This window comes from Plecotus auritus, assembly GCF_963455305.1.
Source record: "Plecotus auritus genome assembly, chromosome: 1".
NCBI classification, from domain to species: Eukaryota; Metazoa; Chordata; class Mammalia; order Chiroptera; family Vespertilionidae; genus Plecotus; species Plecotus auritus.
Window position 1 is genome coordinate 200,314,941 of NC_137770.1, and position 26,256 is coordinate 200,341,196.

At 37.7% G+C, this 26,256-nt stretch overlaps 1 protein-coding gene across 1 annotated transcript in view; it reads left to right on the forward strand.

Moving 5' to 3' along the window:
• RASSF6 (Ras association domain family member 6) overlaps window positions 1-26,256 on the forward strand; it is a gene marked incomplete at its 3' end in the record, with an annotated part of 47,164 nt that overhangs the window by 17,640 nt on the left and 3,268 nt on the right. The window contains exons 2-7 of the mRNA XM_080688361.1: window positions 632-710; window positions 2,738-2,874; window positions 13,711-13,808; window positions 17,351-17,535; window positions 22,628-22,729; window positions 23,050-23,101. Coding sequence (XP_080544487.1) covers window positions 632-710; window positions 2,738-2,874; window positions 13,711-13,808; window positions 17,351-17,535; window positions 22,628-22,729; window positions 23,050-23,101 — 653 coding nt within the window. The remainder of the gene's footprint in view (window positions 1-631; window positions 711-2,737; window positions 2,875-13,710; window positions 13,809-17,350; window positions 17,536-22,627; window positions 22,730-23,049; window positions 23,102-26,256) is intronic.

The following is a 26,256-nucleotide window of genomic DNA, read 5'->3' on the forward strand; positions in this document are numbered from 1 at the left end:
TGCATTAAAATAACTCCTGCTGTTGAGAATAGACAACGGACACAGGGAGGCTTTTAAGAGACTGTTGCAATAATCCAGGTGAGAGACGATAGCTTGGACCAACGGAGTAGGTAAGATAAGCAACTTGAGCGGTGGGCAGCACAGAGTAAAGGATGGAGGTGTGGCAGGATACAGTGTCCCCCCTGGCACAGCCCCCTGCCACAAAGAGGCAGAAACTCAGGAGCAGAGACCCTTTCTGAACCGTTGCTCTATCCCCAGCGGGAAGCACAGTGTCAGGCACATTCTAGGACTAGGTGGTTAGATGTTGCAAAACAAAAAAGGAATGTAAAACCAAATGTCTATTTCATGGCTTCCTTCTGCTGTAGAGCACTCTCCTCACCACTTTTGGCCAGAGTCATTTTCCTTTCTTTGGCTATTTATTTACGAATTAGCCCCTTTAATGTTTATTTGTGTCCTAAGAAGCCTTTCGTTTTCAATGACTTACATTAATTTAAAATGACAGATGAGTAAAGATCCCATTGAACCATTTCTTTCCATCTCATACCTCTATGACCTGGAAGCACCATTATTGTTTTTCACTGTGAAAGAGCCTAAGACTGATTGTAACTGAACGTATTTTCTTTTTTTTTAGGGAACAACTTAATTCTTTATTGAAGACCTATAACATTTTTTATGCGAACCAGGAAAATCTGCATATTTCATATGCACAGGTAAGTCCATCAAATAAATTAAATACAATTGATTCACAGGAAAAAGAATTCCATAAAGGTCCAGAGGAGTTGGGATGAGTTGGAGTTCATAAGCCAGTAGCACAAATGGTCTGAGAAACAGGTTCATCTTTAAGTTGATCATAATTTTCTTAAGTATATCACAAAAATCCCAGTCCTGGGACATCAATAACTTACTCACAATTTGGGGGGAAAATGAAAGCATTTAAAATAACGTTAATGACATATGTGCTTTCAGCAATTCTACTGGAAATCTATCCTAACACTTTCATACGAATGCACCAGGATATATACAGAAAGCTGTTCACAGTGATATCGTTTGTAATGGAAAAAAATTTGAAGGTATTTTAAGTCTCTATCAATGGAGAATTACTCAATAAATCATAACTATATGGCATATCGGTAACATAGTCTGATTTGGTTGTTAAAATGCATGATCATTAAAGTGCATGTATACCATGTCATAATAATACACTTCCAAATGTTAAAGAAACAATTCAGGACAGTCCTGAAGCTAGAAAACATTTTTAGGAGTGCAGTTGATAGGCTACTGTACACACTGACCTTAAACCAACCTCCCTCCCTCCCTCCCTCTTTTCTTTCTTTCTTTCTTCCTTTCTTTCTTTCCCTTTCTTTCTTTCTTTCTTTCTTTCTTTCTTTCTTTCTTTCTTTCTTTCTTTCTTTGTTTCTTTCTTTCTTTCTTTCTTTCTTTCTTTCTTTCCTTCCTTCTCTCTCTCTCTCTCTCTCTCTCTCTCTCTCTCTCTCTCTCCCTCTCCCTCTCCCTCTCCCTCTCCCTCTCCCTCTCCCTCTCCCTCTCCCTCTCCCTCTCCCTCTCCCTCTCCCTCTCCCTCTCCCTCTCCCTCTCCCTCTCCCTCTCCCTCCCTCCCTCCCTCCTTCCCTCCCTCCCTCCCTCCTTCCCTCCCTCCCTTCCTTCCTTCTTTCCTTCCTTCTTTTATTTCTCCCTTCTCCTTCCTTCCTTTCAGTTGAATGCCTCATTCTCCACAGCTCTCTCCACAGTCTTGTATTCTAATGCTGCTTGCTTCCCATTTTTATATCTTCCTGGTCCCAGGGAATATTATAATTTTCTAATATTCTGGTTGAAATCTTCAATTATGGTGGTAGGACACTGACTTTAGGTCACCGTGATTTGGCTTAAATCTGCATTTGGGACAGAGGATATTTACAAAGCACTCTAATGTTTACTAGTCAGCTTAAATAATTTACTTCAATTGGATATTTCAAATAACTTCTCAAATGTAATTATATACAGAAGAACAACTGATCCCTTTAAAAAGAAATGGATCAAATTTTAAATAATTTCAATATCTGAGAGATCTCTAATATCTATAATTATAAAAATATAAAATTTAGGAAAAGGTAAAAACTTTAAGAAAATGATGATTTACATTTTAATTCAATAGTTCCCACAGAATTCCTGATGTTTAGAAGTTTGTTTTGTGCTTCCTTCATGCTGCTTAAATTCCAGTAGGTAGGCAAGAAACAGGAGTAAAATGTATGGTATGTCAGATGGTGACAATGGCTGTGGAGAACATCAAAGTGGGGAAGCAGGCTCCAGAATCTAGGTGGGGTGGGGAGGAGAAGAAAAGATATTTACTTACTTAGTGGGGAGGAGAAGAATTTAACCATAGGCTCTGAACAACGTGAGGGAGCAAACTTTGCAGAATCATAAAATTCAGGAAATGCTTTACCATACTGTGCCATCTGATGGGCGTGTCATCATCATTGTGACTTACTTCACTGGTTATAGCTGTTATCAAAAACAAAATATTTTTTTCTTCTTTTGTTAAATATTTCCATCTTAAAAAAAAATTCTTCCAATGCTAAAGTAGAATTATTTTGAAGATAAATTGAAAAGCCAAACAATCCCACTTAAAAATTTATTTATTAAGATGTTTTACATTCTTAATTTCTACATCTTCAGTTGAAACATTTACCTTCTATAAATAATACAAAAAAACAATGTTTGAGATGATTGGTTTTTTCCCTAGACTGAAGATGGTAAACTAATTGTTGAAGGAATGTTGGACATTTTCTGGGGAGTAAAACGGCCTATACAGCTGAAAATACAAGATGAGAAGCAAATCCCTTCTTTTACTGTGAAGTCACCAGATGTCTTTTCTAAAATGTAAGCTATCATTCATGTTTCTAATTCTTTAAATAACCTTCATGTTTACCTTTATTGTATGCACTCTTACAGATGGGAGCTCTTCTAAATGCTTACATACAGTCTCACTGAATCCCTTAGCAACTCTATGAAGTAGGTGTTCAGAAACCAGAGCTCTGAGTTCAATAATTATGCAAGATCTCTAATCACTATGTAGCAGGACTGGACTGAACCTCAGGTCTACGGGCTGGAGAGCCTGTGATCTTGATCTCTCTGTTGTATTGCTTCTCTCCTTGAAGGCTGCATGTCTTTATTGGAAAAGATTAAATGCATAGGCAAGATTTCATTATCCCTGGCCTACTCACACATACACACACACACAAAAAAAAATAAAATAAAATAAAATAAAAAAAGGAGGATACAAATTTAAATTTTAAATTTATCTTGAAACAACGGGCTCTTTCTGCTTTCTGGAAAGGAGATTTAGTTATGCTCCACCTGATTGTCCTGACCCTGTTCAGTAAGGCACAGCAAGTCTATTTGAAGTTCAGTAAATGCACAAAACAGTTCTCTGTGTGGGTTTATGTAACTATACCTTGAATAAATAAGTTGGGCTGGTTTTTTCATTACCTTTCATTATTTTTAGAAAAGCAAATAAATATTCTCAAAAGAAATCAAATGTATATATTTTTCTGTATTCTTTCTCCCACTCGCCCTTCATCTTTTTTATTTTAATTTTTATTAAAGCATAATTGGTATACAATATTATATTAGTTTTAAATGTACAACATAGTGATTCAACATTTATGCATCTTACTGTGTAAACACCACACTAAGTCTAGTAACCATCTGTCACTGTGCAAACTTATGACACAATTATTGACTATATTTTCCTTTATCTTTTTCACCCATTCCTCTACCTTCCTCCCCTTTGACAATCATTTATTTGTTCTTTGTTTCTGAGTCTGCTTTTCTTTTGTTGGTTCATTTGTTTTGCTTTTAAATTCCACATATAAGTGAAATCATGCAACATTTGCCTTTACCTGTCTGATTTATTTCACCTAGCATAATACCCTCTAGGTTCATCCATGTTGTCTGAAAATACAAGATTACTGAGTAATGTTGCAGTGTGTGTGTGTGTGTGTGTGTGTGTGTGTGTGTGTGTGTCCTATATTCAATTATCTAGTGATGGGTACCTAGTTGCTTCCATGTCTTGGCTGCTGTAAATAATGCTGCAGCAAACATAAGGGTGCAAATATCTTTCCAAATTAATGTCTTTGTTTTCTTTAAATAAATACCAAGAAGTGGAATTGCTGGGTTGTATGGTAACCATAAAACTCTTAGAAGAAAACATAGGTGGTACACTATTTGATATAATTCTGAGTAATATCATTTTGGATATAACCCCTAGAGCAAGGGAAACAAAAGCAAAAATAAACAAATGGAACTTCATCAAACTGAAATGCTTCTGCACAGTGAAGGAAACCATCAAAAAATGAAAAGACAACTAAAAGAATGGGAGAATATATTTGTAAATAATATATCTGGTCAGGAATTACTATCCAAAATATATAAGAAACTCATCCAACTCAATAACAAAAGAACGAACAATTCAATCAAAACATGAGCAGAGGACATAAAAAGATATTTCTCCAAAGAAAACATACAAATGGCCAAGAGACATATGAAAAGATATTCAACATCACTAATCATCAGTGAGGAACTACTGCACACTGTTATCAAAAAGTCAACAAGTGACTTTTAACCAGCAATGGTGAGGATGTGGAGAAAAGGGAGCCCTTGTGCAGCCATTGTGGAAATCTTATGGAGATTCCTCAAAAAAAACCTAAAAATAGATCTTCTATCATCTAACCTCCCTTCTTCTTTAATCCTTGAAGTTGCAACTCATCTCCCTTTTGTGTGTGTGTGAAGGTAGTAAAACTTCACCTCACTCATCCTCTCATCTATAGGTAGATGGCCAAGAGTTCTAGCGGAGCAGAGGAGAGGATGGAGGGAGAGCCGCCAGGATCATTTCCCCAATCTGGTCTTTGACCATAATCAAGAAAAAACAGCTTACACCATGAGGGAAGTTCCACTTTTCCTTAGAAGAAAACACTGAAGCCCCAGTATGATTTGCACCTTGCCGATCTTTTTCAGACATGATGCTCCAGCAAGTCTGAACATTTTTTATTCCCTTAATATAGCATACAGTTTCTTACTTCACTAACTCTCTGCCTGGAAGTCTACCTGCTTTTCCATACTTATTTTCAGACTCTCCTAGTGATGCTTGTAGATTCAGGTCGGATAACACATTCCCCAGAAATCCTTTTCTGACACCTCAGTCTGTACTAGATGCACTGACAACTTTTCTATACCATTTCAGAGCATGCCACTACCTATATTGTTATGCACCTATCTCCCCATCTTGCCTTTGGCTCCTCAAGCATAAGGAGCATATCTTATTCATCTTTGCTATCCCATTACTCAGCAGTGTGCTTGACACAAAGAAGGGACTCAAATATAGTATTAAATGAAGCCCTCAGAAGCCTGGTGGTTAAATTACCTCTGTTGTGAGAACTCTCTGTACATATACTACTTCTGACTAGTCTTCCACCCAAGCTAAGGATTGCCAATGGGCAAAGGGTCCAGGACTTATGGAAGAGTGGAAGGGAGACCACAAACCTAGGCAGCCTGATGAAGCCCTGCATCCCTCACCTTCATATGCTATGTGATTGATGGGGCTGATGATTCTAAATTAGTAGGAGCATCATTGAAAAGGTGAAATTACCCTTGAGCCCTGCTTTTAGAAAACTGTACAAGATATGAATTTGGCAAAATTAGCTATCATTCTTCATATTACTTTAGAACTCATTGCCAAGTTCTCTTGGCAGCCAGATCCTTTTGATGATTTTATTCATAAAAACTTGATAAGTATGGAACATTATGGGAAGATGTCAAGGGGATGCAGTGAGGCATTGTATTATCACATTAAGCCATCATTATTTTGAATATCCCAAGATATTTTTTAATGTCTCAATTTAAAATATAAGGAATTTGTTCCTATAAATCCTGAATTTTGGGATACATTTTAAGAGTCCAGGTAGAGAAGGCAATAATAATGCCTCTCCACATACTGTGGCCGGTTATGAATGACTGTCCTCAGGATGTATTTTCATGGACTACATTTCCACTTTCCAGTGATTATCAGAGCATTATTGTGAATCAAACAGGAATTATCTCTTTAATTGAAGATTGAGAAAGAATTCCCTAGAAAACTGCTTGATTTTTACTACAGTAATGAGAGCTATGGGAGAATGTCTGAGTGCACACCTGCAGTGTATCAGATATTTCTGGTGGGTGAGGATTGTCAGAAAAAGATCCTACTCCTCTCACCCACACAGAGCAAGAATAGATTCAGTTGCAATTAATTAGCGAAGAATCCCTCTTGGGAACCAGCTGAACACTCAGCAGGGAGGAGCAGCATAATTCGGAAGGTCTGCCCCCTGGCCTGGGGTTTCCTACTGGGCTGCAGAGCCACCTAAAGTTCTCCTCTTTGTTGTACTCCAATGCTAGACACCCTCATTCATTTAAATACTGAGCTCAAATGAAACTGTGAAATGAAACGGACTGTTCCCTCACTCTGTGGAACTGCTCTCATGTTCCCTTCCCCATACTGGGTTTCTATGGGCAGTCACAGGATCACAGATTTGGTAGCTCCATTGGATGCATGTGGAGTGAAAAAAAGTGAAAGTTGTGTTCTCAGCTGCAGGAAGCACTGCCATCTTGCCTTTCAGTTCACCCTTGGAGATATTCATCAGTTTGTTAAGCTAGTTTGTTTTAATTACATTAGAAATGAGTCACACTGAGTCAGCTTAATGGGAGTGGTAGAAGCTTAAAATAAATCAGTTTGTTTGAGCTGTGACCACTCATAATCCTTTATGGAATGAATTCTATAGAGAGTACTTTGATCTCTTATATCTGGTCCAAGTATTTTCTTTTGGAAATTAAAAAAAAAAAAAAGACAGCCTTGTTTGTATCAGTTTTTCTTTCTGCTTTTCATATCTTTCCAAGGTCAGCCCTGGCACATTTTGGACAAGTCATAGTGGAATGAAATAAAGAGCAGAAACTGGACAGGTGTACATTTCAATATCAATAGTGGGGGGTTTTCTTACATTATGGGTACAGAAGTGACATCTGCTATTTGCCTATCAAATTTCTACCTCCTTTTTCTTTTGCAACTCATTAGAAAACCTACCCACAGTTTAAATTTGCTAATGGTATACATCCTGAAGCTTGGTCAGAGTAATGCACAGTCTCCTGCTGGGGCAAGTTAAACTGCTTGATATTACATAAAGTTGTAGTCAGTTTTCTTTGGAAAATTCTGGGTAACTGCCCTCAAACTTGGTCATGGGCACAGCTGTATATGTTGGTACTTCAAATTATGCAAACCAGAGCTAAAATTGGTGTAGTCTCCTAAGATGGTAGGAAGAAAAGGGGGTTAAACACTGCTTATATCGAGCCGTGTTTGGCTCCCGGTAGTAGTGTGACACCACTAAGCTATAAGAAAGTGAGAACGGGTGTCAAGTCTGCCAGGGTCCCCAAGAATGTATAGTACATTACTGGTCTTGCATTCTTGCACATTTCATCTCCCCCATATGAAATAACATCAGGTTGCTTCTCCTTTTTAGTTTCTGTTTTTCTTCAGTAGTCTGTTTTTTCAATTGCAATCCCCTTTTTTATGATAATTGTATCTTCCTCCTTTGTCTATTAATCTTCTATACATTGTGGAAAATGAATAATTTCATCTATCATAAGAATAGATTCTGAGTCAGGACCTGAATACTTCTCCTTTGAGTTAAAGTTATTATTTATAGTTTTTGGACATTACAATATTTGTTTTGACTGACTATATGTTAGATAGTAGAGTTCACTGGAAAACTAATCAATAAATATATTAGGATCCCCTTATTTCCTTCCTAAGGCTATTATGAGGCTCAAATGATATAAAAATTGTAAAAAGACTTCAAAATAATTCAAAGATCAAGGAAAAAAAGAATCACATTTATTCATATTCACCAGCACTAGTATTCTTTTTAAAACTTTTATTGAATTTATTGGAGTGATATTAATTAATAAAATTATACAGGTTTCAGGTATACACTACTATAATACATCATCTATATATTGTATTGTGTGTTTACCGCCTAAAGTCCAATCTCCTCTGTCACCATTTTATCCTCCTTTACCCTCTACTACCTCCTCTTATTCCCCTTCCCCTCTGCTAATCACCACACTGTTTTCTGTATCTATGAGTCTGTTTCTATTTTTTTGTTTCTTTATTTTGTTCATTAGATCCATATGTAAGTAAAATAATATGGTATTTGTCTTTCTCCAACTGGCTTATTTCACTTAGCATAACACTCTCCATGTTTATCCATGTTGTCACAAAAGGTAAAATTTTCTTCTTTTTTACAGCCAAGTAGTATTCCAGTGTGTAAATGTACCACAGCTTTTTTACCCCCTCATTTGCTGATGGGCACTTGGGTCATTTCCAAATCCTGGCTATTGTAAATAACACTGCAATCAATATAAGGGTACATATATTCTTTCAAATCAGTGTTTTGTGTTTCTTCAAATATATTGCCAGAGGTGGAATCACTGGGTCACAAAGCAGTTCCATTTTTATTTTTTTTAGGAAACTCCATACTGTTTTCCATAGTGGCTGCACCAATCTGTATTTTCACCAACAATGCATGAGGGTTCCCTTTTCTCTGCATCCTCACTAGTACTTGCTGTTTGTTGATTTATTGATGATAGCCATTCTGGCAGGTGAGAGATGATATCTTATTGTGGTTTTGATTTGCATTTCCCTGATGATTAGTGACATTGAGAATCTTGTCATATGTCTATTGGCCATCTGTATATACCCTTTGGAGAACAATCTATTCAGGTCCTTTGCCATTTTTTAATTGGATTGCTTGTTTTTTGGTGTTGAGTTTTATAAGTTCCTTATAAATTTTGGATATTAACCCCTTTTCAGATGTATCATTGGTAAATATGTTCTCCCATTCAATGGGTTGTCTTCATTTTGTTGAGGGTTTCCTTTCTGTACAAAAACATTTTAGTTTGATGCAGTCCCATTTGTTTCTTTTGTTTCCCTTGCCTGAGGAGACATATCAGAAAAAATATTGCTAAGAGAGATGTCTGAGATTTTACTGCCTATGTTTGCTTCTAGTACTTTTATGGTTACAAATGTTACATTTAAGTCTTTATTGATTTTGAGTTAATTCTTGTATATGCTGTAAGAAGGTGATCTAGTTTTATATTTCTGAATGTATATGTTCAATTTTTCTAACACCATTTATTGAATAGTCTATCTTTATCCCATTGTATGTTTTTGCCTTCTTTGCCAAATAATAATTGATCGTAAAGGTGTGGGTTTATTTCTGGACTATCTATTATGTCCCATGGGTCTATATGTCTGTTTTTCTGCCAGTACCATGCTCTTTTGATTGCTGTGGCTTTGTTGTATAGTTTCATATGAGGTAGTGCGGTGGTTCTCCCAACCTTGTTCTTCTGCTCAAGATTGCTATGTGGGGTCTTTTGGGGTTCCATGCAAATTTTTGGAGTATTTGTTCTAGTTCTTTGAAATACACCATTGTTACCTTGATAGGAATTGTGTTGACTCTGTAGGTTGCTTTAGGTAGTATGGACATTTTAATGATGTTGATTCTTCCTATCCATGAACACAGTATATGCATCCACTTATTTGTATCTTCTTCAATTTCTTTCTTCTGTGTTCTTATAATTTTCCAAGTACAGGTCTTTCACATCCTGGGTTAAATTTATCCCAAGGTATTTTTTATACAATTGCAAATAGGATTGTTTTCTTAGTTTCCCTTTCTGATAATTCATTATTGGTATATAAACATTCAACTGATTTTTAGATATTTGTTTTGTATCCTGCTACTTTGTTGAATTCATTTATCAGTTCTAGTAGTTTTTTGATGGAATCTTTAGGGTTTTCTCTATATAGTATCATGTCATCTTCAAATAATGACAATTTTACTTCTTCCTTTCCAATTTGGATGCCTTTTCTTTCTACTTCTTGTCCTATTGCTGTGGCTAGGACTTCCAATACTATGTTGAATAAAAGTAGTGAAAGTAGATACCCCTGTCTTGTTCCTGATGTTAAGGAAAACACTTGTAGTTTTGCTCATTGAGTATGATGTTGGCTGTCATATATGGCCTTTATTATGTTGAGGTCTGATCCCTCTATTCTCACTTTGCTGAGTGTTTTTATCATAAATGGGCTCTGGGGGAGAAACCAAGATGGCGGCATAGGTAAACACCTAAACTGCTGCCTCGCACAACAATTTCAAAACTACAACTAAAAGACAGAACGGACACCATCCAGAACCACAGGAAAGCTGGCTGAGTGAAAATTCTACAACTAGAAGGAAAGAGAAAAGCTCACAGAGAATTGGAGGTACGGCAAAGGGTCTTTGTGCGCGCAGAGAGGAAGGGCGGCTGAAAGCCTGGCTGACTTTCTCTGGTGGAAGGGGGAAGGAAGCCCCCGACCACACTGAACCCCAGTTCTGACTGCACTGAACCCCAGTTCCGGGCGAGCCCCTGGGGACCCACGCTCTTACGGGGGGAGTCTGGACTCTCGGGCAGAGACTCGGGAGCTGGGGAAGGTGGAGGACTGAAAGCGCGCGCGCGCCAGTGCACACAAAGGCTGCGGAGGTTGCCACAGGCTTTCCCTAGTGGAAGGGAGTCAGAGGCTCCTGAATGCACTGAGCCCCAGTTCTGACAGCAGTGAACCCCAGTTCCAGGCGAGCCCCTGGGGACCCACGCTCTTGTGGGGGGAGTCTGGACTCTCGGGCAGAGACTCGGGAGCCGGAAAGGCAGAGGTCTGAAGGCACGCATGTGCGCACAAGGGCAAGGCTGACGGGAAGCCAAGACTGAGACTCCAACCCATCCAAGCTGAGCACAGAGGCTATTGCAATTTGGCAAGTCTAATCCTATAAGGCTGTCTCCAGCACCGAACTTCTCCCAGCATAGACACAGCTGATCCTTACAGCCAACTGGCCTGGAGGTCAATTCTTCCCAGTGATACCAACAACAATCAAGACTTAATTACAACAAGGCTGTACACACAGTCCACAAAGAGGTGCACCAAGAGTGTCCACCTCAGGTTAACTGGGGAGGCAGACCCACTGGGCCATATTGGAAACCTAGCACACAAATCTACCTTACCAACTCAGGGAAGCAGTGAAAATGCAACGTCAAAGAAACAGATCACAAACGAAAGAAATGGAGGAAAACAAATGACTGGATATAGAATTCAAAACCACGGTTATAAGGCTTTTTAAGAATATCCTAGAAAAGGCCGATAAATATAACGAGACCCTCGAAGATATGAAAAAGGACCAACTAGAAATTAAACATACACTGACTGCAATAAAAAATATTATACAGAGACCCAAAAACAGACAAGAGGAACACAAAAATCAAGTCAAAAAACACTCAACCGAAAAAGCAAAAAGCAAAAAAAAAATCCAAAATGTTGAAGATAATGTAAGAAGACTCTGGGACAACTTCAAGCATACCAACATCAGAATTATGGGGGTGCCAGAAGAAGAGAGAGAGCAAGATACTGAAAACCTATTTGAAGAAATAATGACCGAAAACTTCCCCCATCTGGTGAAAGAAATAGACTTACAAGTCCAGGAAGCCCACAGAACCCCAAACAAAAGGAATCCAAAGAGGACCACACCAAGACACATCATAATTAAAATGCCAAGAGCAAAAGACAAAGAGAGAATATTAAAAGCAGCAAGAGAAAAACAGTTAGTTACCTACAAGGGAGCACCCATACGACTGTCAGCTGACTTCTCAACAGAAACTATGCAGGCCAGACGGGAATGGCAAGAAATTTTCAATGTGATGAATAGCAAGAACCTACAACCAAGATTACTCTACCCAGCAAAGCTATCATTCATAATTGAAGGGCAGATAAAGAGTTTCACAGAAAGAAAAAGCTAAAGGAGTTCATCACCACCAAACCAGTATTATATGAAATGCTGAAAGGTATTCTTAAAGAAGAGGAAGAAGAAAAAAGTAAAGATAAAAATTATGAACAACAAATACATATCTATCAACAAGTGAACCTAAAAATCAAGTGAATTAAAAACCTGAGGGACAGAATAATCTGGTGAATATAATAGAATCAGGGGCATAGAAAGGGAGTGGACTGATAATTCTCAGGGGGAAAGGGGTATGGGGGGTTCATGAAGAGACTGGACAAAAATCATACACCTATGGATGAGGACAGTGGGGGGGGAGGTAAGGGCAGAAGGTGGGGTGGGAAATGGGTGGAGGGGAGCTATGGGGGGAAAGGAGAAATAATTGTAATAATCTGAATAAAGATTTATTTAAAAAATAAATAAATAAATAAATGGGCTCTGGGTTTTATCAAATACTTTTTCTGCATCTATTGAATTTGTGATTTTTATCCTTCATTTTATGTGGAGTATCACATTTATCAATTTGTGGATACTGACCACTAATATTAATAAGCATTTTTGGTTGCAGCCAGAATTAATCCCATATATACCCTATGGGTGAATATGTTTTGGTCATAAGGAAAACAAACATTATGAAAGAGATTTTAGTAGGAAGAAGACTGGTCCTATCACTAATAGTATCCACTAACCTAGAGAGATCTGGGAATAGCCTAGATCAGTGGTCGGCAAACTCATTAGTCAACAGAGCCAAATATTAACAGTACAACGATTGAAATTTCTATTGAGAGCCAATTATTTTAAACTTAAACTTCCTCTAACGCCACTTCTTCAAAATAGACTCGCCTAGGCCATGGTATTTTGTGGAAGAGCCACACTCAAGGGGCCAGAGAGCCTCATGTGGCTCGCGAGCTGCCGTTTGCCGACCATTGGCCTAGATCTCTAATGGTTCCTGGACCATCGTGAAGTAGATACAGATAATGGTGATTATGATGAGGATGACGGTGAAGATGAGGACAATTATGATCATTTAACACATACTGAGCACTTACTATGTGTTGGGCACTGTTTTAAGAATTTTACACAAATTAACTCAATCTGCTCAACCATCTTATCCAGCTCATACTGATATCATCTCCATTTTATAGAAAAGACACAGAGAAGATAAGTAACTTGTCTGAGGCCAGATAAACAAAGTAAAGATGATTGTTGACCCACCTGAAAAAAATAAGCAGTAGCCTAGTTTTATTTATTCTGGGCATTAGGATGCTTTGGCAATTGTTAGCATCCCATATAAATCATAATTTTCTAGAAAAGAAGTTTCCATATACTTTCCTCCTTTGTAAATTGCATTCTTCATAGTAGTCAAGACCTTGACGATAGGCACCATACCTTATTATTCTGGAGCTACTTTACCTAACAATGCTTTGGAAAAAAACAAAACAGGAACTCAATGCAGGTTGACAGAATGAACACTTTTTGTATTAAACTCTCTTGAGAGCATTATAAGATCTCTGTATAACAACAGGTTATGTTGGTTTCTACCAGTTCTATTTGTACATTCATTTTACAGAATCTATGTAACCTGCGTTTCTATGTATTGAATTATTGTGTCAATATATGTTCAAAATAAGTAAATGAAGTATTTAAGACACATGTTGTCCACTCTGGTATAAATATTATTTTAATAATGTAAAATTGTTAGAAATCAGGGTGATATATCTACTGATAGAGGCCCACAGTACTAATGTAAATGCTGTAAGTCTGAAAACCATCATGGACCTCAATATGAATGGAATTGATGTCACTTATAGGACTTATTATCTTTCAGGGGAATGACACGCTGGGGAGAATTTGATGATCTTTATCATATTAGTGAACTGGACAGGACTGAGATTCCAGTGTCTGAAGCAATGAATTCCCAGGAAGGTCAGTGTCAAACTGTTATTAATGAGGAGACTTTAAAGCATGAATCATAAATGTTTCTCTTAAGTCTAACATTTTACACACTACTACATAATAAACTCTTATTTTATGTTTTCAAAAAAAAAGGCTTAAATCACTACAGTTCTGATGTGATATTTAAGAACATTACTTAGCTCTAGAAAAATATGATAGTTTTTAAAAATTACATCAAGTCACTTAAATTTATTAGATTAGGGAGAGCTAAAGACTTGAATTAAGTTTGTTCTCATAAAATTGTTCAATGTTTTTCCCAAGGATTAGGATTATTTATTATATTCAGTAGCTTTTTATGTTAAGCCATGCATCTCAGACTGAACTTCAGATCTTTTTAGAAGTTGACCATTTTAGGGAGAGAAACCAAGGTGGCGGCATAGGTAAACACCTAAACTGCTGCCTCGCACAACAATTTCAAAACTACAACTAAAAGACAGAACGGACACCATCCAGAACCACAGGAAAGCTGGCTGAGTGAAAATTCTACAACTAGAAGGAAAGAGAAAAGCTCACAGAGAATTGGAGGTACGGCAAAGGGTCTTTGTGCGCGCAGAGAGGAAGGGTGGCTCTCAGCTGGCTGACTTAATCTGGCGGAAGGGGGAAGGAAGCCCCCGACCGCACTGAACCCCAGTTCTGACTGCAGTGAACCCCAGTTCCAGGCGAGCCCCTGGGGACCCACGCTCTTGTGGGGGGAGTCTGGACTCTCGGGCAGAGACTCGGGAGCCGGAAAGGCAGAGATCTGAAGGCACACACGTGCGCACAAGGGCAAGGCTGACGGGAAGCCAAGACTGAGACTCCAACCCATCCAAGCTGAGCACAGAGGCTATTGCAATTTGGCAAGTCTAATCCTATAAGGCTGTCTCCAGCACCGAACTTCTCCCAGCATAGACACAGCTGATCCTTACAGCCAACTGGCCTGGAGGTCAATTCTTCCCAGTGATACCAACAACAATCAAGACTTAATTACAACAAGGCTGTACACACAGTCCACAAAGAGGTGCACCAAGAGTGTCCACCTCAGGTTAACTGGGGAGGCAGACCCACTGGGCCATATTGGAAACCTAGCACACAAATCTACCTTACCAACTCAGGGAAGCAGTGAAAATGTGGCGTCAAAGAATCAGATCACAAACGAAAGAAATGGAGGAAAACAAATGACTGGATATAGAATTCAAAACCACGGTTATAAGGCTTTTTAAGAATATCCTAGAAAAGACCAATAAATATAACGAGACCCTCGAAGATATGAAAAAGGACCAACTAGAAATTAAACATACACTGACTGCAATAAAAAATATTATACAGAGACCCAAAAACAGACAAGAGGAACACAAAAATCAAGTCAAAGAATTGAAATACAAAGAAGCAAAAAACACTCAACCGAAAAAGCAAAAAGCAAAAAAAAAAATCCAAAAAGTTGAAGATAATGTAAGAAGACTCTGGGACAACTTCAAGCATACCAACATCAGAATTATGGGGGTGCCAGAAGAAGAGAGAGAGCAAGATACTGAAAACCTATTTGAAGAAATAATGACCGAAAACTTCCCCCATCTGGTGAAAGAAATAGACTTACAAGTCCAGGAAGCCCACAGAACCCCAAACAAAAGGAATCCAAAGAGGACCACACCAAGACACATCATAATTAAAATGCCAAGAGCAAAAGACAAAGAGAGAATATTAAAAGCAGCAAGAGAAAAACAGTTAGTTACCTACAAGGGAGCACCCATACGACTGTCAGCTGACTTCTCAACAGAAACTATGCAGGCCAGACGGGAATGGCAAGAAATTTTCAATGTGATGAATAGCAAGAACCTACAACCAAGATTACTCTACCCAGCAAAGCTATCATTCATAATTGAAGGGCAGATAAAGAGTTTCACAGAAAGAAAAAGCTAAAGGAGTTCATCACCACCAAACCAGTATTATATGAAATGCTGAAAGGTATTCTTAAAGAAGAGGAAGAAGAAAAAAGTAAAGATAAAAATTATGAACAACAAATACATATCTATCAACAAGTGAACCTAAAAATCAAGTGAATTAAAAACCTGAGGAACAGATTAATCTGGTGAATATAATAGAATCAGGGGCATAGAAAGGGAGTGGACTGATAATTCTCAGGGGGAAAGTGGTATAGGGGGTTCATGAAGAGACTGGACAAAAATCATACACCTGTGGATGAGGACAGTGTGGGGGGAGGTAAGGGCAGAAGGTGGGGCGGGAAATGGGTGGAGGGGAGCTATGGGGGGAAAAAGGAGAAATAATTGTAATAATCTGAATAAAGATTTATTTAAAAAAAAAAGAAGTTGACCATTTTAGTTGGTAGATATTTACATAACATTGCTTCTCAGAAAGAGGCAGATATACTGAGGTCACTATCTATATTTGATAGAGTTGTTTCAAGCATTTGTTTTAAAAAGAGAAAACTCTACTTGAACATCAAATGAGTTCATATCAATTTGCCAAACCAATGGAAAATGCCAGCACCTATAAAAAATGGCATCAGTAGTAATGCCAATAATAATTTATGTGACAGTAATTATATTAACGGCTGTCACATACTGAGACTACTGAGTGTCAGGTATGATATCTTATATTTTACAGAGATTTTGGTTTTTGTATAATATATAGAGATCCAAGAAAGAGGGTGACTGAAGCTGGGGGCGGGTTCATGTTTCTGGTGGTGATATTACCAAGCTGGCTTCAGACTGAACAAGGGTTCCTATTGACATTACCTTCCTCAATCTACCGACAACTTCCAATGTTTATTTATTTTGTCAAACCATTCTTAATTCAGCTTCCTCTGCTTCCATGTAACAAATCATATTCTATAACAAACATGATGTCCTTCCAGGATTCCCTGATCCTTGTCTCACGGCCTCTTGACATCTTTTAGATAAGGATCTTTCCCATTAGCCCCTTGGAAAAAAATACTCATCTAAACCCAGGGGACTCTCAAGATCTTGACGCCAAAAATATAATAAAAATCTATTTGTATTTGAGGACCAGTGCTAGAGAAAGATGAAATATCTCATGACTATTTCATGATGCTCTAATTACAATAGAAAATTATTTAAAATCTCAAGGTAAAATAGAACACAAATGCCGCCAGCAGACCCTGTTCTTACATAAGAGCATTGCTATTCCCTCGCTGTTTAAAAGCATTAGAGTCGCCGAAACCGGTTTGCCTCAGTGGATAGAGCATCGGCCTGCGGACTCAAGGGTCCCAGGTTCGATTCTGGTCAAGGGCATGTACCTTGGTTGCGGGCACATCCCCAGTAGGGGGTGTGCAGGAGGCAGCTGATCTATGTTTCTCTCTCATCGATGTTTCTAACTCTCTATCCCTCTCCCTTCCTCTCTGTAAAAAAGCAATAAAATATATTTAAAAAATAAAAAATAAAAGCATTAGAGTCCATTGCTTAGTTACATATTACTAAATACATACACAAATCCACCCAAGATGCAAAGAGGTGGGCGGTTAAATGATATGTGCCTATTATCTTTATTCTTCCCAGATTATTTATCTTATCACAGCAGCACTCTGAAGCCTCATGCAGATGAAGAGCCAGAATCTCCATTGCTCTATAGAACCATGAGTGAAGCAACCCTGGTGAGAAAAAGGATGAAAACTCCAATGATGGACAGAAAAGACAGACAGAAACATAGAGCTTCTATTAACGGACACTTTTATAACCATGAAGTGAGTTACAATTCTATTGGTGTCATTTAAAATAGGGTTGTCTATTATGCTAACAATAACATTCAATTTATCTTACAATTTAAATAGTAATAGCAATAGTAGTAGTATATCTAACTAGAGGCCCGATGCATGAAATTCGTACAAGAGTAGGCCCTCGCAGCCCCAGCTGCCTTGGCCCTTGCAACTCCGGCTTCATCCGGAAGGTCGTCTAGAAAGTTGTCTGGACGGTTGGTCTGCTGTTAGGCTGATTTGCATATTACACTTTTATTATTATAGATACTTATTGGGTGCTCTGTGTGTTATGTATTAGGTTAACTATTTAAATTAATTTATGATTAATTATCTCATTAATAAACTGCAACAATGCTATGAAATAGGTACCATTATTTTCCCTACTTTACATACAAGTTAATTGAGGTTCACAGAGGTTAAGCAACTTGTCTTAGGTCACACTGCTTTTAATAGTTACTTTGAACTTGGACCCAGCTTTGTCAGACTCCAGAACCCAAATTCTTAGTCACCCTGATGGATGAACCTTATCTAAATAGCTAGTATGTGCCAAGCACTGACAATATAAAAAGGAATTAGTTTATGCCTCTGCCAGAAAGGAGCTCAAAACATGGGCAAAGAAACCCATACAATGACAAATGTTATTGGAATAATGTAAGTGCTACAATAGAGTTTTATTTAAAGTACATTAGACAGCCCTGGCCAGGTGACTCGGTTGGAGTGTTGTCCCATGTGCCAAAAGCACCTGGGTTCAATTCAGGACACATACCTAGGATGCAGGTTTGATCCCCAGTCAGGGCATCAGGGCATGTATGGGAGGCAACCAATCGATGTATCTCTCTCTCTCTTTCTCTCTCTCTCTCATCAGTGAACATATCCTCAGGTGAAGATTAAAATAACAATAAAGAACATTAAGTATTAACATTTAAATTTTGTAAAAGTCCTATTTACGCCAATAAATCAGATTTCTCATTTTTCATGTTCCCTTCCAGGTCTTGTACAAATACATGTCATTTTCTATATAAGTCTAGCTGTAGTTTTGATAAATTTGTATTCTGATTTTTCATTTGATATGTGTTAAATTTGCATGTGCTTCTCCGTGCTATTTGTAATACATTTTACTTAACTCGGGGTAGAAAATGTATTATTTTTCTAAAACAAATATTTTTCATGTCATGTATTTTAGCAATCATTCATCCATTCATTGAATAAATACTGCAAAAGCACTTACTCTGTGTCAGGCACCACTCTAAGCTCTTTAATATAAAATATTAACTCAGTCTTTCTTCTTCCATCCTTGTGAGGGTATCAGTATTGTGCCTTTAGAGACTCGGGGGAACAAACTTCTCTTCTGAATGCTTTGTTCAAATTAGACTTTTTCTCTTTTTGGTTCAAGAATTATCCTCCGGGCCATAAAGTAACATTGACAGTCCCCAACAGATGTGTAGCTACAGATCTCCTGTTTTTCTCCTCAGAATTATGTTGTGTGTGGTCATCTTGTGTTAAAGAAGGCAGTGAAAGCCACATTGTACCAAATAATTGGCTTCCAAATGGGATCCTTATACTAAGAATGAAATTGGCACTAAGTTGGCTGCGTAGCACAGAGTTACATGATTCAGTGCTTGGGTGCTACAGCTTAATGACCTGATTTCAAATTCTTGCTGAGCAAAATAAAAATGTACTGAATCTCTTAGCCTTAGTTCCTTCATCCTTCCTACTTTACCATGTTGTTGATGTGATTAAATGGAATAAGGTGAGTTAAGCACAGTGCTGAACACAAAGGAAGGACTCCATTTACATTCGCTTTATTGTTGTTGATTGAAAGAGATCAAGCTGGGACTACAGGTATTTCACATAAATGTCATTCACTGCAATATAATAACTAGGAGAAAAAGGGGGCGGGGGAAGAAAGAAAGTTAGAAAGAAAACCCCCAAACCCAAAGCATTCTATCTATCAATGGGTATACAATTATGAGCATCTATAAACTTAAATTGTTATAGCCTTTTTTTTTTAAAGACACATACTTTTTTAAAAATATATTTTTATTGATTTCAGAGAGGAAGGGAGAGGGAGAGATAGAAACATCATTGATGAGAGAGAATCGGCCGCCCCCTGCATGCTCCCTAGTGGGTATTGAGCCTGCAACCCAGGCATGTGCCCTTGACCAGAATCGGAATCAAACCGGGACCCTTCAGTCTGCAGGCCAGTGCTCTATTCACTGAGCAAAACCAGCTAGGGGTGATATACTGTAGTCTTTAAATGTGTTCTTATACCATGAAACCTCTTAGTAATGCCAGTATTGTTAGACTGTGGATAACACCCACATTAGATGCTTACATTGTGATATTTGTGACCCATTCATACCTTACAATGTCCACAAACATTGAATTTTCTCCATACTTAACAAAAATTTATCCCAAATGTCCTCCATATATATACTTTGATGTTTATTTACTGAATCTCTCAATATAGGACTCACCTATCTAACTCCATTAAACCATCCCAAAATCCATTCATGTCCATGTCTGCTGAACACACCCCATTTCTACTGTCTTAGAACACTTTGATTTTGTACACATAAATGAGATATATGGAAATAAACCTTTACTTAATGTTCCTTTTTATTTTAAAATATACACGTAATTTCATTTTTCTTACATTCTGCTACTTAATGAGTGAAAACCTTTTTTGTTTTTTATGCTGTGGAACACATGGAGTCATATTTTCTTTGAGGTCATAAGTTATACATATACTACCTATCAACTACCTACCTTGTGAGTCTCTACTCACTATTGTTTTATGGTTGTTTTTGTTACTATTGATGTTTTATTTTTATTTTTTTTCTCTTTGCAATTCAGTTTGGGAAGTTTCTTTTGACCTAGCTTTAAGCTTGTTGATTCTTTCCTCAGCTGTATTGAGTCTATGAGTATTGAATTCATCAAAGACAGTCTGCATTTATAATACAGTGTTTTTTATTTCTAGCATTTTGTTTAGATTCTTTCTTAGAGTTTTAACTTTTTTATTCCATGACCCACTTGATCTTGCATGTTGCCTGCTTTGGTTATCAGAACTCTTAACATATTAATTGTAGTTATTTAAAATTCACTGTCTGATAATTCCAATATCTGTATTATAGCTGAGCTTGATTATGATCTTCCTTTGTCTCTAAAGAACTGGTTTTTGTCTTAACTTTTAACTTTTATTAAAAGCCAAACATGTATCAGGTAAAAGAAACTGAGGTAAGTGGGCTTTTCATGTGAAAATGTATGATAATTGAAGTTAGGCTCTGTTTAAGGTTTTCTGTAGGTATAGTTTCTGGAGACTTCACATTCTGCTGTCCTTTTATTTTTTATTTTTTTATTTTTTGTGTGTGTCCCGTAGTAAATTTTGGTTTCTCTACATACTTCTCCTCAGAGGAAAATCTTTGTCTTGCTCCTCTTTCTACTGTAATCCATTGATATTATTCTTATTCTGAAGTCCTGTTTAAGTGGTTTTCTCCACTCACTATTCTTTTGTAAATTTTGAACACATATTTATATCATAATAAAGTTAATTTTATCTATCTATAGTTGTTATAAGGATTAAATTTGTATTTATAAAGGGCTTAGAATAGATCTTGGCACATAGTTACAACTATGCTAAATTAATAATTGTTTGTTTGGCAAAAATAAAATAAAGAAAAACATTTACTTGCGAATTCTATGTCATTCTTGGGAATAATACCATTACTTTCATGAATTATATATTTTGCCTAATAAACACTCCATTTGCTTACATAATGACTTACCTAAATAGGTAAATCAGCCCTTGCCTAAGTACCAACACATCTTAATGTATGTGTACATACATAACCATGAAATATGTATAAGTTAAAGAAATCCTAGCTAAACAAATATTGGTCAGCATTTTCCAAAGTATGTACCATTGGTTATTAATAGGTATACTTTAAAAGGATATTACTGTAAGAATAATGATCAAACTGAGAGTGAAAAATTCTTCCCTGGCTGTCAGCAGCCGGCCCCACCCCCCGCTGACACCCACCCCCTGGTTGCCTGTTCACCATCGGGCGATCAGAGCCTGCTGGCTGTGGGGAGGGACCAAGAGGTTGGCCATTCCAACCCACTTGCTGGCTCCATCCCCCAACGCCAGTCGCCCTCTGTATGTGGAGTGACCAGCGGGGTGGGGGACCTTGGCCTGGTGCCGCCCGCATCTGCCGCCACCTACCCCTGGTTCCCCGTTCCCCATCCAGTGATCGGAGCCTGCTAGCCAGAGAAGGGACCGAGAGGTTGGCCGGCAGGCCTGGGGCCTGCGGGCTGGGGGCAGCTCCTGCATTGAGCATCTGCCCCTTGGTGGTCAGTGCATGTCATAGTGACTGGTCGTTCCGCCATTCGGTCAATTTGCATATTACCCTTTTATTATATAGGATTATAACATTTTTTATGGTGCATTACTAACCCCCAAGAGGGATGTCTCAGACTTATTTGACCACAGAAACCTTTTACGAAGTATCATCTAGAAGGCAGACTCTTGAATAGAGCAATTTATGGGAAATATTATTCTAGATTTTCAATCAGGAGGACTTTTACTCCAAACCTTAGTTGAAATATAGGCTGAACCATATGAAATTGCCAACATTGGATCATTTCTGACCAACCAAAAAGAAGTGATTTTATAAGGTTCAAACTGAAAACAATTTAGAACAATTATTTCTAATGAGAAGGAAGGTGCAGCATGTGTTTAAAAAAGTCTATTCATGTACATTTTTATTTGTTTTTAGTTATAATAGTTAACTTATTTTGAAATCTTAAATTATACTAAAGAATGGTGTAATTATCTAGTGAAAATATTTTGAACATGCATGAATAATGTTTTACCTAAGTTACTCTAGAAACAATATAAGGCTGCTTAAAAGGAGATATAATATTCAACAACAACAAAGAAAGCAAAAACAAGAAAACAAGCTTTTTTATAATGGTGACCTTGGATTTTTTTTCCTTGTCCAAAGAAGGACAGTTTCAAAATATTGACTGCTATTACTTTGATGTAATTTTAAAGACTTATATGACAATATTTTTTTTTTAGACATCAATTTTCACCCCAGCCTTTGAATCAGAAACTAAGGTCAGAATAAACAGTAACATGAACACTGAAGAAGTAATAAAGCAACTTCTTAAAAAATTTAAGGTAATTTTTATCACTTAACTGTGGTATAAATATCTTGTATATAATTTAACTATAGACACATTAATGCTTTTGTCTGAAAAAGACCTATGAACATGTAAATCTAAAACCAATGTTCAGTTCTGAAGAATTATTTCCTATGTGTGACACCTTTTATTAACTGTGCCCTGAGAAATTACATTTTTCCCAGGGAACAGAGAAGGTTTTATGCTTAAAAGTGAAAAATGAAAGTGAGGAAATGGGTACATAATTTGGGTCTGGTTGACTTAGAAAACATCATATGGCAACAAATAATTCACGTCTATTTTTTTTTCCACTGACAGATTGAAAACAGTGCCCAGGATTTTGCACTTTACATTATTTTTGCAACAGGAGGTAAGAAAGCTTGATCACCCTTTTTACAGGCCCCCTGTGTGATACAGTTTTCTGCCCCTAGGGGAGGCAGGAGAGCAGTTTACTCCATTTGTGGAAGAATAGGAGAAAAGAAAGAAAGGAGGGGAGGGTGTTTTAGAGGAACCAAAGATAAGGTATCCTGGAGAAGTTTATAAAACAAAAAAGTTTGCTTGTTGGCCAAACATTCAATTATCTGAATGGTGATCAGAGCTCTTGAGAATCCATGAAGCTTCCCAGGAACTGTTAAGCATGTAAGTCATCATTTCTCTCTGTACTCCTTTCTTTTTGGCTTTTCCTTCTCACTGGAGCTCTTACTGGCGTCATCATTACAGATGACTTTTCTCTGATCTTGCTTTTATCTCTTTCTTAGCAGATGCCTAACACATTGTAGGAGTGTTACTCTTCCTCAGTAGAGAAACACATTTGGAACTTGGCCCTAGGCAGTAAAATGTTAGAACCAGGGAGTTGGGAAGGTGCTATGGCATTGGATGCTAGGAGCAGCGAGTGAAAAATTAGAGAAAACCCAAGGTGATACTCAATTTTTTGAAAACCTCGAAATTGAAAAAATTGGAATGTTATATCCCAGGTTATAATTTAGGTGTCAGAATGTCTAAGCCAGAAATAAATAAAATAACACATTTTGATGTCAGAATAACTATAAGAAAATTAAAGCTAACTCTCAAACATATAAAAGAATAAAGCACTATTAAAAGCTTAAATGTAAGAAATATATATAAATTTTTGAAAATTCTAAGGATATATATATATTCATATTCTAGTTTAAGAAAAACAATGAAAAGTTTAAAAAGGTAGAAACATGTAAAAAATATAAACAGTAAATTATGAAGAATATCAGAAAAAGATTAGTACCCAAAATATCAAAGAGTTCTTATAACCAATTCAATAAAAATAGAACGAAGTTTGATAAAGCAATTCAAAGAATAAAAAAATTAAAATGACCAGTAAAGATTTTTAGGAAAAGTTTTAAACTCAAGGAAATACACGTATTCAAGGAGATTCAGTAGTCAAGAAAATGCAAGTTTAATCCACAATGCAATATTATCTCACTGTTAATCAGATTGGCAAAATGTTTTTAAATGATTCTGTCTCTGGCTAGTGTAGATCAAAGTAAAGGATACTTTCATGCAATTCTGTTAAAAATATGACTTTCTGTGCTTTTTCAGAACTCATCATTGCAATATTTATTAAAATTTATAGTATACATATGTATTACTTCTACCAGCAATCCCACTGGTGAGAATTTATTTCACAAAAATAAAAACACTAATATCTACAGATTTATGTACAACACTATTTATAATAACAAAAAGCTAAAGACAAAATTACTTATCATAAGGGAATTCTATATAATAAATTATCTAGTGAAAATATTTTGAACATGCATGAATAATGTTTTACCTAAGTTACTCTAGAAACAATATAAGGCTGCTTAAAAGGAGACATAATATTCAACAACAACAAAGAAAGCAAAAACAAGAAAACAAGATTTTTATAATGGTGACCTTGGATTTTTTTTGGATCATCAAACCTTCACAAGATGGCTGCCTACAACCAGGCCATGAGGGACGACCAAACGACTGAACAAGCAGGCTGCATAGGACAACCAGGCCAGCAGGGGGGTTAGTGAGGGACAACCAAATGACTGAAGAGCAGGCGACCAGGCCGGCAGGGGGGTTAGTGAGGGACAACCAGGCCAGTGGGGGGGGGGTGGCCGTGAGGGGTGACCAGGCTGGCGGGGGGGGGGGGGGAAGTTGGGGATGATTAGGCTGGCAATGGGGCAGTGAGGGGTGACTAGGCTGGTGAGGGGCAGTTGGGGGTGACCAAACCGGCAGAGGGAGGCAGTTGGGGGTGACCAGGCCAGCATGCAGAGGCAGTGAGGGGTGATCAGGCCGGCGGTGGGGGCATTAGGGGCAACCAGGCAGGCAGGCAGGTGAGCGATTAGGAGCCAGTGGTTCAAGATTGTGAGAGGGATGTCTGACTACCGGTTTAGACAGTCAGACATTTCCCAAGGGGTCCCGTATTGGAGAGGGTGCAGGCTGGGTTGAGGGGACCCCCCCTCCATGCATAAATTTTGTGCACTGGGCCTCTAGTGATTAAATAAGTGATTATTATTCAGACATTAAATGGAATCAGTTAGATTTATACAATCTGAATGGAGGAAATTCTATAATATACATTAAATGAAAAATGCAAGATGCCTTAAAAATTTATACCTACAATCTCAGTTTTATAAAAGAATTATACATTCCTATTTAAGTATGTGGTATATATATGATCATATAATCAGGGAGAAAGGTATGGAATTATAAATGCCATGATTTTTTGAAAAAGATGTCTGCAATAAAAATTTCAAGAATATTACCATCTTTATGTGTTGTATATTTGTGAGCATAAAGAGGTATATGAAGGGATGGTCATTCAAATTGTAATGCTAATTGTCTCACAGTTCTGGGATTCCAGGTGACGTTTACTTTCTGTCTTATACTTCTCCCCATAGTTTCAACTACATTAATGTGTGTATGTGTGTGTTTGTGTGTTTTGACTTTGTTGAAGAATAATTGAGAATAATTGATGAATATAATTGTATATATTTGAAGTGTACAACATAATGATTTGATACTTATATACATTATGGAATGATCACCAATATCAAGATAATTAACACATCTGTCACTTCATATAAACTATGTTTTGTGTGTGTGATAAGAATACTTCATATCTACTCTCAGCAACTTTCAAGTGTGCAATACCATATTATTAACTACTAGAGGCCCAGTGAACAAAATTCATGCATTTTGGGGGGGTGGGGGGTCCCTCAGCCTGGCCTGTGCCCTCTCACAGTCCAGGAGCCCTCGGGGTATGTCTGACCGATGGCTTAGGCCCACTCCCCCAGTTGGACATCCTTAGCGCTGCCACGGAGGCGGGATAGGCTCCCACCCCCACTGCTGTGCTTGCCAGCCATGAGCCCGACTTCTGGCTGAGTGGCACTCCTCCTGTGGGAGCACACTGACCACCAGGGGGAAGCTCCTGCATTAAGCGTCTGCCCCCTGGTGGTCAGTGTGCATCATAGTGACCGGTCATTCCACCATCGGGCCAAAACCAGCCCTCCGACATCC